The sequence below is a fragment of the Sphaeramia orbicularis genome, chromosome 22 (assembly GCF_902148855.1).
Source record: "Sphaeramia orbicularis chromosome 22, fSphaOr1.1, whole genome shotgun sequence".
Classification (NCBI taxonomy): Eukaryota; Metazoa; Chordata; class Actinopteri; order Kurtiformes; family Apogonidae; genus Sphaeramia; species Sphaeramia orbicularis.
The window spans coordinates 13,943,457-13,957,676 of record NC_043978.1 but is presented as its reverse complement, the minus strand read 5'-3'; the positions used below and the strand labels follow the sequence as shown (position 1 = coordinate 13,957,676).

The 14,220-nt window shown below is 33.4% G+C and overlaps 1 protein-coding gene across 1 annotated transcript in view; it reads right to left on the bottom strand.

The window, feature by feature from the left end:
• The window catches only part of larp1b (La ribonucleoprotein 1B), a 63,333-nt gene that overhangs the window by 37,715 nt on the left and 11,398 nt on the right, over positions 1-14,220 (bottom strand). Inside the window, 4 exon segments of the mRNA XM_030127260.1 lie at positions 2,267-2,392; positions 5,809-5,982; positions 12,063-12,288; positions 14,078-14,134. Of these exon segments, the coding sequence (XP_029983120.1) occupies positions 2,267-2,392; positions 5,809-5,982; positions 12,063-12,288; positions 14,078-14,134 (583 nt within the window).

Genomic DNA, 14,220 nt, shown 5'->3' with positions numbered 1-14,220 from the left:
ATCAGTAAGAGAAAAAATATACATATTTACATAAACGAGCAATGTATCAGTAATTGTGCAAGCTGTCAGAGATGAACACTATGATAAATGTGTAATTATTGAGTATAAGGTGCACTATTATTATTACCTCCGCCAAGGAGGTTATGTTTTTGCCAGGGTTTGTTTGTCTGTTTGTTTGTTTGTTTGTTTGTTTGTCCGTTAGTGTGCAACATAACTCAAAAAGTTATGAACAGATTTGGATGAAAATTTCAGGGTTTGTTGGAAATGGGCTAAGGAAGAAATGATTAAATTTTGGTGGTGATCGGGGGTGGGTGGGGCCCACGGGGGGGGGGGGGGGGGGGGGGGGCACTGATCAGCCTTGGCGGAGGTCTGCGCTCTCCGAGTGCTTCTAGTTATTATTATTATTGTTTATATTATTTGTCTTTATGTATACACATTATTTTCATGCTCTTTAATCTGTTGCTACCTTTACCAGTGAATTTACCCGCCGTGGGATCAATAAAGTCTCATCTGTCTCTATCTACTTCTCAGCGTTGTTATTAAGATACAAGAAAATATAGGAAATAAGTGCATTAAATGGTTTCTACAGGCACGAAATGCACACAATACGTCTCAATGGGCTCCACTTCCTTTTTTACAGTAATCTTGTGGTATATCTAATAAGTTTTTTCACAAGTCTTCACTTTTTCTTTAGACTTGGTCTGTGCAGACCTATAATATTCACATTTTACTTCTCAAACTTTCCCTTTTAATTTTGTTTGCAAAGTTCCCAAAAGCCTTTTTTTAAAAATTAGATCTCTGGGGTTTGCCAGTAATCAACAGAAAATATTCAACGATTCACAGGATATTTTTTAGTTACTTATAGAACTAAAATGTTAAGAAACATTTTTTAGCCTCTGGTCATCTGACATCAATTACAAATATTAGATTAAAACCCTGACAGCCACAGAAATGTTTCACTGTCTGGCAGCTGTTTATTTACTATATAGAAAATGGGCTACAAGATGGGCTAGTATGACCTCACATAACCTTTCGTGACACATATGACTTACTTATTTCTCTATTATTTGCTTTAATTTAATCATATCCATCAGTTTGCTTTTTTATATTGTGATTCCCTTACCTTTTTTTAATGTCTAACAATTGAATGTGAATATGTCCAACATAAACATTAATTTTTTTTGTTTTTTGTATGTAAGAATGTCCTCTGTTGGAGCCATACTGGGGTGAGGACTAGTTTGTTGTTATGTTGTTTGTTGTTAAAACCTGCTAAAATATGTGTGTGCTTCATGGACACGTCCAAAATCATTTATACATTTAGGTAAACGTGTGTGCGTGCAAGTAAATGTAAGCATATTTGTTTACATATATAATCTTTATAACTATTCATGTTATTGTTCTGCAAAAATAGGATGGCCATGAAAAGCATTGTTTTTTCACAAATTATTCCTCTACTTTGTGTTGCACTGGATAGTTTACATTTATATGACGATATTCATGCAACAAAGATTACAAATTGCCTTTTTTTTCTTTCTTTCTTTTTGTGAGCAATATTGACTCCCTTTTTTCAAAAACAAAAAAAGAAAAAGTGAACAGTGTACTTTGTAGCAATGATGTCCTATGTAATATGTTGTAAGACTGTTTTGAATAAAAAAAAAAAAAAACTGCTAAAATACTAATAAACAAGCCTTAATAAAAAAAAAAAAATTAAAAAAAAAACTGATAGTCATAAGACTTCTGAACTCTCAATAAAGTAAGTCAAAAACCCACAGGGGAATGAAAGACACTAAAAATCCATTATTTTATAAACTTTTAAACATATTTTAGACTTTTAAGAGTGTTTATAAAGTATGCAAACAGCACTTTTTATATTTGAGACTATTTATAGACAACTGTATTTATTTTCATATTGTGCCCAAGAGTCATGGAAAATCAGTGTATGATTTGTTCTTTTCATATTAAGTTGTGAATCCACAATCGGAAAATGCAAAAATGACTGTTATTTCGTTATTCATAAGTTGTTTTCATTCCTTTCGATTGTATGCACAAATTAAAAATTGGATATAAGCAAATGGACCAAACGTCGGGTTTCATATTGACATTTTTGATATCCAATTTGGTATGACTCGGAAGTTACTGACTTCTTCATGTGTTACTTTATGTGTCTTCTACTTTGATTGGCTACCATGGACGCACTGTATTAGCCAAAACGCATCACTTGTTGTCTTGATAATCTCGTTCTCTGGTGTTAAAAGTAATGAAGTACCTCGACCACGACCTCTGCCACGCCCGCGACCTTTCCCTCGGCCCCGGATTCCCCCACGGACGCTCCCGTTGTCGCTTCGGACGCTGCCGGTGTCGTCTCCAAACTCCCTCGGCTCTCTTCTCCAACCTGGAGGAAAATAGAGATAAAAGGAGAGTCTGGTCAATAAATGTGTTCAAAATGAAACCTTACGGAGTCTGAAAAAAAGAAACAAGGAGAGTACAGGTGAAAGGATGACAAGACATGACTCCAAGCTGGTAAATTATCGAAATTAATGGAGTTTTGTTTTCATGAAATGCGCCTGCTCGTCCTTTTTTTTTTATCTCCTCTTCCTCTTCTCGTTGTTTACTTTGGTTGTATATGAATACAGTGGCTCACATTTTTAAGAATAAAGTGGAAAGAATGTAATGGCAGCGATACAGAAACACAAGAAGCCCCAAGATCACATAGAAAACAACATGGTTCATTTATACCAGGCGGGGTCAAACTCATTTTAGTTGATCTGAGGTGGCTCAGACCAGTAAAATAATAACATAACAACGTAGATATGATGTCAATTCCAAATTTTTCTCTTTGTTTTAGCGTAAAACAGTAAAATTACATGAGTATATTCACATTTACAACCTATTTTTAAACAAATATGAACAACCTGAAACATCTTAACAAAAATAAGTGCAAATTTACTAATATTCTGGCTGTTATTAAATGTTTTCTCTATGTTTTAAACTTAAAAAAGTAAAATTACATGTTTACATCTACAAAGTATCCTATAAAAGAAACCTGACTAACATGAACAACCATGAAAACTGGAATTTCTTTTCAAAAAATGCAATTTTAACAATATTATGTCTCATTTTCGACATGTGCATTACAATTTACAGAGCACAGCAGATCTACAAATACAAATTATCTGTTAAAAAATGTGCATAATATAAATAACTACGAACAAACTGATATTTATTAAGAAAAAAAGTGGAATTTTAACAGTATTATGCCTCAGCTTCTCATTTATACATGTGCATCACAACTTACAGATCACAGTGGATCTACAAATACACAAAACATTTAATAACAAGCTGAATATTGGTAAAATTGCACTTGTTTTTCTTATGACATTCCAAGTTGTTCATATTTGTTCAGGTTATTCCCATTTATTGTGAAAGGATAGTTTGTAAATGTAAATATGTTAATGTAATTTTACTTTTTTTTTTTTTTTACACTAAAACAAAGAAAACACTTTGAAGTTGTTATTATTTACAAGTTATTATGATAGTATTTTATTGGTCTGACCCACTTTAGATCATATTGCTCCGTATGTGGAACCTAAACTAAAATGATTTTTACGTCATTGATAGTTAATATTCTTTACAAATTCATCACATGGGCCGGTTTGGACCCTTTAGCGGGCACTTTTGGTCCACAGGCCGCATGTTTGACACCCTTGATTTACATCCCTTCTTTGCACAGAAAAAGTCTGCAAAGCCATAATTACAGTAGAGGAATCCAAGAAGCTTTTGTTTTTTATTCTTCAGACGTTTTACTTTGTTTCTCCTTCTGAAAACAGCTGTAAAATTGGTGTTTGTCATAAATTTGTGAACATTTGTTCTGTAGAGACTCCAGTGAAGCCCAGACTTATTTCATGGGGGTAATTCTCATATAATAGAGATAAACTAATGGTTAAATGTTCGTTTCAAGGGTATTTACTTTACTTTTGCTGCCGTATATGGAACTTCTTATTATTCAGAAAAAGTGGGAGAAAGAGTTGTTAACAAATAAAACGATAAAGATCAGTGTTTTTGATCATGAACAACCAACAATTTATCTTTATGAACTCACTAAATAAAGATTTAGTGGATTCCAACGTTGCACAGGTAGTGTCTAATGTAAAATATGAAGTGCTTTTATATAGTTTCAAGAAGTTTTCACTATGAATTCAGAGAGGGATTCATGAAAACAAAGATGAGGACAAATGTACAACAAAGAATAAGAAATGGAAAACATGTAAATAACTTAATAGAGTAACTGTTATGATCAATATAATACTATGATCAAAACAGAAATAGTAAACTAATGAAAGATATAGATTATGGGAAAAGAATGTTGAATGTTTTCTTGAAAATTACAGATTTAACAGACTTAGAAATTGCATCGAACATATAAAACGAGTTCCTTTTTTTAATAAACAATTTAAATAATTTAATTTTGAAAATGACTTTAATTAAAGATATTTTTTCTCATTTGGTCTCATGTTTTAGAGACGTGTCAGATTTCAAAACTGCACTAGTGATGAATATGGTGAAAAATAATCTGCTTCCAGACAGTTTTTTTCATTTTAGAGTTAGTATGAACATTAAAAAAATTAAAAAGTTAATTTATGGAAATGTTTTGCAAAAGTGAAAAAAAATCTGTCAACAGATTAACATATATAACATTAACGTTGATGCAATAGAAGTGATGAGTAAACTAAGTGTCCAGCACTTTGTAACAATCTGTTTTCATACTAATATAAATAATTTTACTTATTTACTAATAAAATAATTCACATTATAAAAGAAAAATATATTTTCCTTTAAAGTTGGAGATTTTTGAAACTTTCCAAAAGTCCAAAGACTAGAACAAATGCAAATGTGTAAATATTTAACAGTTAAGGAGCTAATTTGAGGAATATCTTTTGTAAAGATATTAAAATGTGGAAAACAGTGAATCAATAGTAAAATGAGATAATGAGAGGACTAGTTTTGTTTGGGTATATTAAATTAAGTGTATTAATTTAAAGGGATTTTCAAAGATAATAGTTAAAATGTGTAAAACAGTGAATAAATAATAAAATGAGATAATTATAAGACCAGTTTTTTTTTTAGTATATTGAATCAAGTGCATTAATTTAGAGATTTTTGGGACTTTCCAAAAGTCCAAAGACTAGAACAAATGCAAATCTGTAATTATTTAACAGTTTAAGGAGCTAATTTGTGTAATATCTTTGCAAAAGATATTAAAACGTGTAAAACAGTGAATCAATAGTAAAATGAGATAATCATAAGACTAGTTTTGTTTGGGTATATTAAATTACGTGGATTAATTTAAAGGGAATTTCACAGATAATAGTTGTATTAAGCTTTTCAGGCACATGTAAGTTTCTGGCTTTGTCACAGTTGACGAATACTGATTTATTTATTTACATATGTATCTGAGTTGCATCTGTTGACTGATGAGTAACGGCTCTGAATCATCTGTAAGAGCAAACAAAAAGTCAACCAAACAGATGAATCACCAGGGAAAAGAGGTCAAGGCACCAAGGTTAATTTTAGTTTGGCTAAAAAAAAAAAGCACCAAAGCCATAATTTTTTGTACATTTGGTCACAGTGAAAGATAGAGGAGTCATGCTTTATTTCTGTGTTAGTAGGAGAAAAGCCTGCAGACGCTGTAGAGACAGATGGCGGTGGGTGAAGTGGAGAGCAAACATGAAGCGATACGATGGAGGTGGGAGCAAACAGCGAGGCCGAAGCAGAAACACAGACACAAAACAGGGAGCTGCTGCCACTTACTCCTGCTGCTATCATGCGCCCTGTTATTATGGAGCGTGTGATTGGGCGACGCGGGGTCAGGTGAGTCGCTGGTGGGCTCTGTGTCCGAGCGTGTCGGGCCCCCGCCTGGCGTCTTGGCGCCTTCGTCCCGGGACGCTTCCTCCAGCGGCAGAGAAACCCACTTACGTTTGTTACCTAGCGATGATTCACACCGAAAACAGACCGTGAAGAGTTTTGCGCCAAACAAATTAAACCCCCAACTAAACAGAACACCCACCAACCCAGAGACCGAAGGGACGCCCACACCAAGGACCATCACAGGGGTTTCATGGTTAACCCTTTAACCCCTGACACATGATTTCTGCTGTGAATTAGCGTCTGTTTCAGGTTCATCAAAGCTGCTGTGAGTATGTGCTTGTGTTCCTTTTCTTCAGTGGTTTTGTTTTACTGTGTGTTGTAGGGTCAAACCAGGTGGAATAACAGAAAAAGACAGAGAAGAATTGAAGTTTGACAGAGTCTTTACTAAATAATCTAATCTATTCTTGTATTTTATTCTAATAAGTTTTATCTATTCTTCTGTATTTTTATTTATTTATTTTAATTTAATTTTTTACAGTTGTTCTGTCTTTTAATCTATTCTCGTATTTTAGTTTTTTATGCAAGTTTTATCTATTCTTCCGTATTTTTATTTATTTATTTTTAATTTTATTTTTTACAGTTGTTCTATGTCATTTAATCTATTCTTGTATTTTATTCTTTTATTTAAGTTTTATCTATTCTTCTGTATTTTTATTTATTTATTTTTTATTTTACTTTTTACAGTTGTTCTATGTCTTTTAATCTGTTCTTATATTTTACTCTGTTATTTTGGTTTTTATTTTTATTTATTTTTCTGTATAGCACTTTGGTCCACTGTGGTTGTTTAAAAGTGCTTTACAAATAAAGTTGGATTGAAATAAGGCACTCAGACTGTATGTCAATAACAGTTTTAGGATGTTGTAAATTAACGGTGAACTGAAACACACTGAACAACAACAAGGATTTGAATTTTCACCCAGTAGTTTTTGTTTTAGGCCCTTTTTTTTTTCTAAATCAGTCCAGCTGCTTTTTGGCCCCTGGTTGAATTCCAAAAAGCAGTTACACGGTCAACCCTTTATGGTTTTAAATTAATTTTTCTCTAAATATAACCTTTCTAAAGTGATTTATCACCATTTAATATAATATTCTCCTCTATAGTTTGCATTTTTTTTAGTGTACATCATGTATTTTCCTATATTTAATTCACTGATCATGTAGATGTTCATTGAATCTCTGACTAAATTCAATGGTAACTTTAGCAAAACAAGAAAACTGAACAAAAAGGGGCTTTTTCAGCAAAATATATCCATAAACCCAGTGTGTCCATCCACTGTCATTGATCCAACTCCATGGGTTTTACTGGTGAATCAATGTTGTAGAAGATGACAGTGTTTCCATGGTAACTACGGAGCCTCTGAACGTCCAAATGGGTCATATCTGATGACCATGAAAAGATGACAAACTGCATTTTACTTCAATTATTTACATGTATTGATCGGATTAGTGGATCAACAGGTTTTAAACAGTTCATGTCAGTAGATTATTTTTGTCGATGGTGGATGTTTGGGTCTTTATGGGTTACTAACTCCCTTTTTGACTTTTCTATGGTGTGAATGTTGTGTATAAAAACTAATAAAGCACGTGGACCTTGTGGAGTTTGCATCTGTTCATATTTTAACTCCTAAAATACGTGATCAGGATTCTATTATGCTCAGACATGACTCAGAATGTTTTAGTTAAGGTTATAATTACAGTTATAGTTACCATTATCGTTTTATGTCTTGCTGTGGGCGGCCCTAAAACCTCAAATTCTTCTGCACTCACATAAATTACAAAGGAAATATGGTTTATATTTCTGAACTGTTGGTTCTGTATCAGATTTATTTGCTGAACCGACGTCTAGACTGAAAACCTGAGGTGACAATGAACTTTCTGTGACGCCCTTTGACTCAAACATTAGGTTATCTGAGCCAATTTCTATTTTTAAGTCCCTTGAAAATGCTGACCTTCTCTTGCTGTCGACTGGTTTATATGGCGTATAGATTTATTAGAGAAACCTGCTTTATCCACACAACGCAAATATGTATACAATACTTAAAATGAAATCCAAATACATATGAATACTTATATCAGGGTCAAATTCAAGCACTTTTCCAGCACTTTCAAGGGTAATTTTAATTTCTCTCCAACACAGCCCCTTATCGCTGGAGGAAAATACATATCTACAGAAATACATGAACTCATGATTATTTGTCTCACTTTTTATCATAATGATGTACATTCTGTTACGCAATAAACATCTAAAATTATGTTTCATAATAGCAAAAAGTTTAGAAATTAAAGAAGAACACTAAGTTTTATCCAAAAAAAGGGAAGTGACTTAGCGTTCTTCAGACACACTCGCACCAAGACAAAGATTAAGATCAAAATTTACCTGGAGTCGACTTGAGAACGCCCCATAATGTTATTTTTTGGCATAAAGTTTTATTTTTCAATATGCATCACCTCTCTGTAAATAGCTTTGGCTTGAGTTAATATTAAAATTAGCACTTTGAAGCACTTTTTTTTTTTTTTTTTAATTTTGAAGCACTTTAAAATTCAAGCATTTTTTTACACCTTGAAAACACAACACTGTAATTCCAGCGTTCTCAAGGATTTAAAACACCCGTATGAACCCTGTTTTATAAATAGCAGATTTTTTTTCTTTCTTCTCTTTATATCTTATGTTTCATAGGTGTATATTTTCTGCTTTTTGTCTTCCCTGGACTTTATTTTTGTATTTGCTGCTGTCAACTGCGCAGTTTCCCATGGTAGGATCAGTAAAGTCTTATCTTTAATCATGTAGTTTTACATCAGAAACTGAAATCATTGATCAACCAAAGGAAAAAAAACAAAAAAACAAGATAGCATTTTTTGGGCCTTTAAATTAATTCATTCAGTGTGTGATTTTCACAAACCCATCACCAAAAGAAGTAAGAAAAAGCAAATATTTTAACTTCATATTTCTTAATAAAATCATAAAATTACAGAATTACACTTGGTTGTTTTGTTTTTCTCTCCCCAAACCCCCGAAAGCCGTTAAACTGAAAGACAACGACTGGAACTACCTTGTAAATTAAAAACTGTGTATATTCCACATGTGCGAGTTGTAACAGGTACAGGTACAGGTTCAGGTTCCGAGGCCTGAAGTGGGATTGTTGAGGATTACTTCCCTTCATTTTGGAACAAAACTCTTCACGTCCTCTGTGGTTTAGAGACTGTGTGGTGTTCGACTGCTGCTTGTAGGGTGTAAATGTTTGTATAGATGGATGTGATTCACAGCAGAGGAGCAAAAAAAACCCATGCACTGATCTACAATCTACCAATCAACGGTTACACACATGACCACTGCCGGTGCCAACATGCTTCCTGTTTGCAGACTCTGTGTCCGGTAACAACATGCGTCTCTGAATCATTCAATGAGCCCGTTTACACACACATCAAAATCCAATAACTGGGAGTAATCGGATACAGTTGAACCTCACAGTACGAATTTAACTCATTCCATGGCCAAGCTCGTTGTACCAATCAACTTTCCCCACTGAATTCTTTTCAATGGAGAAATAAAATAATAAAATCCAACTAACAGGAGGACTGTTACTACTGTAAATTTTGCATATATTCATTATGTCCATTTTTATTTGTTACTTATGCTACTTTGTAAAATTGTAAAATGTATATTTTATATTACCTGGCTTGGAACTGTAAATACATTCTAGTTGTTTACATTGTTATTGACCTGTTTTGTTTGTTTATTTATTTATTTTCTTTCCTTAAATGTACCAGAATGCACTGTCTTGTTATGCGTGTTTTGTTTGTATTGTCTTTTTTTTTCTCTATGGGTTCTGTTTGTTTATCATGTCCGCTGTCAATCTTTGTATTATGAACACATTACTTGAAATTATAAACGTGATATTTGTTACATGTTGAGAAGTTCTATAGAGTTAAAAAAAAACAAAAACTTATATTCTATTTTATGATGTTATTTTCAGTTTTTGTAATTTTATATTAGCTCTATTCTTATTCTTGTAGTATTAGTGTTTTATTAATATTGTTGCACTGACTGGAGTACCACAACGACAATAAAGGCTATTCTATTGTACTCTATTTTGAACTGATCTAAGCCAAAACCCTCTTAGATCAAAACTGTCAAGAAACTTGTGGCACCCAGTACACTCGCACTGGAGGCCAAATTGCTGAACAGGACAGGTTAATTAACAAAAAAAAAAAAAAAAAAAAGAGAATCAATTGAATTAATGGAGAAATGAACTGAGGTCAAATTTATCCTTTCCAGCCAAAAAAAAAACAAAAAACACCCAAAAATCCTTGTTTTTGAGAGTTTTTAAAACAGAAAATGTGCAATTGGAAAGAAAATGACAATTATTAAATAAAATAAAGTGGTTTCATTAACTATATTTACCTTTAAGATCAGATGATTTGTGTGCGAGGAGGAGGAATATTATTTGGAAGGAGAATCTTCTTCCAGTAGGTAGGTAGTTAAATTTCTGTGTCTGCACTTACAGGTGGTTTTATTATAAACTTATCCAGAGAAATCTGCTTTGTTCTACTTTTTAAACTGTTCCTAAATGCTCCAGACCATTGTCATTAAATAAAGCAGCTGCACAACTTCAACTTAATTTGTCTGCATGATTTTTTTTTATTTTTTTTTTTCATCTAAATCCAAAACTTCTGTCCACTTTACCAACACTTGCTTTCTTTTCCTGGTAGAAATCACTTCCTCCACTACACTGTCCTGGTTGGGGAGTTTCTCAATTTCCTCCTCCATCTGAGCCTGTGGACGTTCCACCTGTTGGAGGATCACCTGCTCATACTGACCATTTACACTCAGATTTACAGACTAAAACCCTCCAGAGCTACGGCTGGTAAAGTGACTTTCTGGACCTACGTTGAACTCGCACTGAGAGTTTCAACTGTATCTAATAATCAGATGTGATGCGTTTACATGCAGCTCAGAAATGCGATACACACCCTGTTTAACAAGTTTCAGCTCATTATTAGTTTTCTTTCAGAGTATGTGATCGTAGAATCAAACACCCAATTATTGTCATGTTTAACTACATCACTTCAGTTTTCTACATTTTAATTGTTTTTGCACATACGTAGATATAAATAATAAATCAGATTAACAGGTACGAGGGAAGTCAGAAAGTTCTCAGATAAATGTTACAGTTTTAAAATGTGCAGTTCACAGCCACAGTAATCCTACAAAGAAGGAATCTACAGACGGAAACATGGACTGCAAAAGTGTTTAGACTGTGTTTTTAATTTATTTAATTGTTACTTGCTTGTATGTTTTTAAATGGACTCCCAAATCTGGAAATAAAGATGATGATGATTCTGATGGAGATTATATAGAGAAATAATTTTGTTTTTTTGATAAATAAACTTTTTATTACATTTGTTTGAGAACTTTTTGACTCTCCCTCGTACACGCATTAAGGCATAAAAAAGGTGTGTTAATCTGATTACTCATAATCAGATTAAAATTGATCACATTATACTGTTCACATGATCATTTTAAGAGTTCATGTAAACAGGCTCAATGTTAAAGGTCAGTTTTAATGGTGTTTTACTAGTGTCACAGGCCGGTTACAGATGTTTTTACTGGTTTTAGAGGCCGGTTACAAGTGTTTTACTGGTTTTAGAGGCTGGTTACAAGTGTTTTACTGGATTTAGAGGCCGGTTACAAGTGTTTTACTGGTTTCAGAGGCCAGTTACAGGTGTTTTACCGGTTTCAGAGGCTGGTTATAGGTGTTTTACTGGTTTTACAGGTGTTTTACTGGTTTTAGAGGCCGGTTACAGGTGTTTTACCAGTTTCACAGGCCGGTTACAGGTGTTTTACCAGTTTCACAGGCCGGTTACAGGTGCTTTACTGGTTTCAGAGGCTGGTTATAGGTGTTTTACTGGTTTTACAGGTGTTTTACTGGTTTTAGAGGCTGGTTACAGGTGTTTTACCAGTTTCACAGGCCGGTTACAGGTGTTTTACCAGTTTCACAAACCGGTTACAGGTGCTTTACTGGTTTCAGAGGCTGGTTATAGGTGTTTTATTGGTTTTACAGGTGTTTTACTGGTTTCAAAGGGTGATTACAGTGTTTTACTGGTTTCAGAGGCCGGTTACAGGCGTCCATGGGACTCACCTCCTCTCTTCTTCAGGTTGCTGTTCTTCGAATCCGGTCCGGTCTTGGACTCCCCGTCTTTGGGCAGGTCTGCCAGCGGGTCAGGCTGAGCCTCCTGGTTCTCTTTGCTCTCGCCACCGTCGTGGCTGCTCTCAGACTTCCTGTCCGGTCGCTCCCTCCTCTTGTCCTTGTCTCGGCGTGAGGATGGAGGCTTCTTTCCGTTGTTGTTGAGGACATTCTGCTGCTGCTATAAACAGAGGCATGAGATGTTTAATTAAAGCTAAGCGTTGGTTATTGAATAACAGTTCATTTGGATATTTTCAAAAATACTAAACCTTTGCACGGTGTTTTTACATTTTCTTAAAGTTTTACTTTGTCTTTTACTTTGGTTTTTCATTTCAGTTTCATCTTAAAGCCTCCAAGTTTGACAAAGAAAATTATTCCTGTCAGTGGCCATCAGACTGTATAATTCCTCATCATAACCACACATGTTTTAATAACAATATTTTTACTCACTTATTTATGTATATTTCTTTAATTACCATGATAATTAAAGAAATGATAATATCTTGTCTAGTACATGTTGTACAAATTGCTGTTCTTATTGTGTCTTAATTGAGTGTTTTAATATGTGTGTATATGTGTGTATATATATATATATATATATATATATATATATAAAATCAGAGCCGTACATATGTTTGTATATTTAGAGCTTCATATATATTTTTTCTATTTTGCTTTTTTGTTGTATTGATAATTTTTGTTCTGCCAGTTGTTATTATACTTTAACTGTTCACACCCAATAATTTCCCTCTGGGATTAATAAAGTATTCTGATTCTAATGAAGTAGTTTTATATTTATTTTCAATATTAACTAGGTTTTCAGATGGCTTTGGTTTATTTAGGCTGCAGTGTTTGTGGAAGACAATCGCACACATTGGAGAACTTGTGGAAAGAAAATGTACATTTCATCTTATTTTGGACCATTATTATTCCAATATGTGTTTTATTTGAAATTAAATATAAATCTAAATTTCTATAACTACTTCTAAAAATAGCAGGTGTTTTCTTTCTTCTCTTTATATTTTATGTTTCACGTGTATATTTCTGTTTTGTTTTTTTTTTTGTTTTTTTATCTTCCCTGCATTTTATTTTTGTATGTTGCTGCTGTCAACTGTGAAATTTCCCCATGGTGGGATCAATAAAGTCTTCTTATCTTATATTATCTTATCTGTTTTCATAACTTCTAAAATGCAAGTGTTGATTATGAATACAGAAAAGACAACCTCAACTTTAACAATAATGTGGAACAGATGGTGCCCACATAAACTTGGATTCTGCATTATTATGACAATAAAACTCAAATGAGCTTTTATTTATGTGGCAATATTGTCAAATACTAAATGGTTTTAGGCAGATTACAAGAGGCTCTTTATATAGAAGTAGATCATATTATATTAGATTATATAGAACTTTATTGATCCCTTGGGAGAGACCTCGGGAAACTGAGGTTCCAATAGCAGCACATCGAATGCACACATAATGCACAACATTAACTATAAAAAAACAGCAGTGAAAAAAACAGGCAATTGCACATTGGAAAGTACTAGAACAAATAAATAATATAATAGTAATAATAATGATGATAATAAATAATAATAACTTTTATGTTGCGTTATAATATTATATTATGCACAATAAATATATAGTTTAATAATCATAAGATAAGTTATAATGAAGTGATAACAGTAATAGTTGTGGTAAAAACGATATATACGGGTAACAAGTGATATAACTATGTAAGTAAGTAGTAGGAATAATAATAATAATAATAATAATAATAATAACTTTGAGTTGCTATTTTCTTGCACTTGTCAGTTTTTTTTTAATTAAAAAAAACCCTGAAACCTTTTAATAATGTGCCGTCAGATCTGTGTGCCTCCGTTTCCAGTGCTCCATCTAGTGAGCACAAACCACACAAACCCTTCATCTCTTCTGGAATCCAACATAAAAACACAGCGGCGGCCTCGTACCTCTTTGGCCAATTCACCAGGTGTGGGCCAGTTTGTGATATCGCTGAAATCACTCGACTGTAAAGAGAAAAAAGAAACAACAGCTCATCAGATCGCACTTTCGAGAATCTTTGCCACCATCATTTACGGCTCAAACTAAAGTC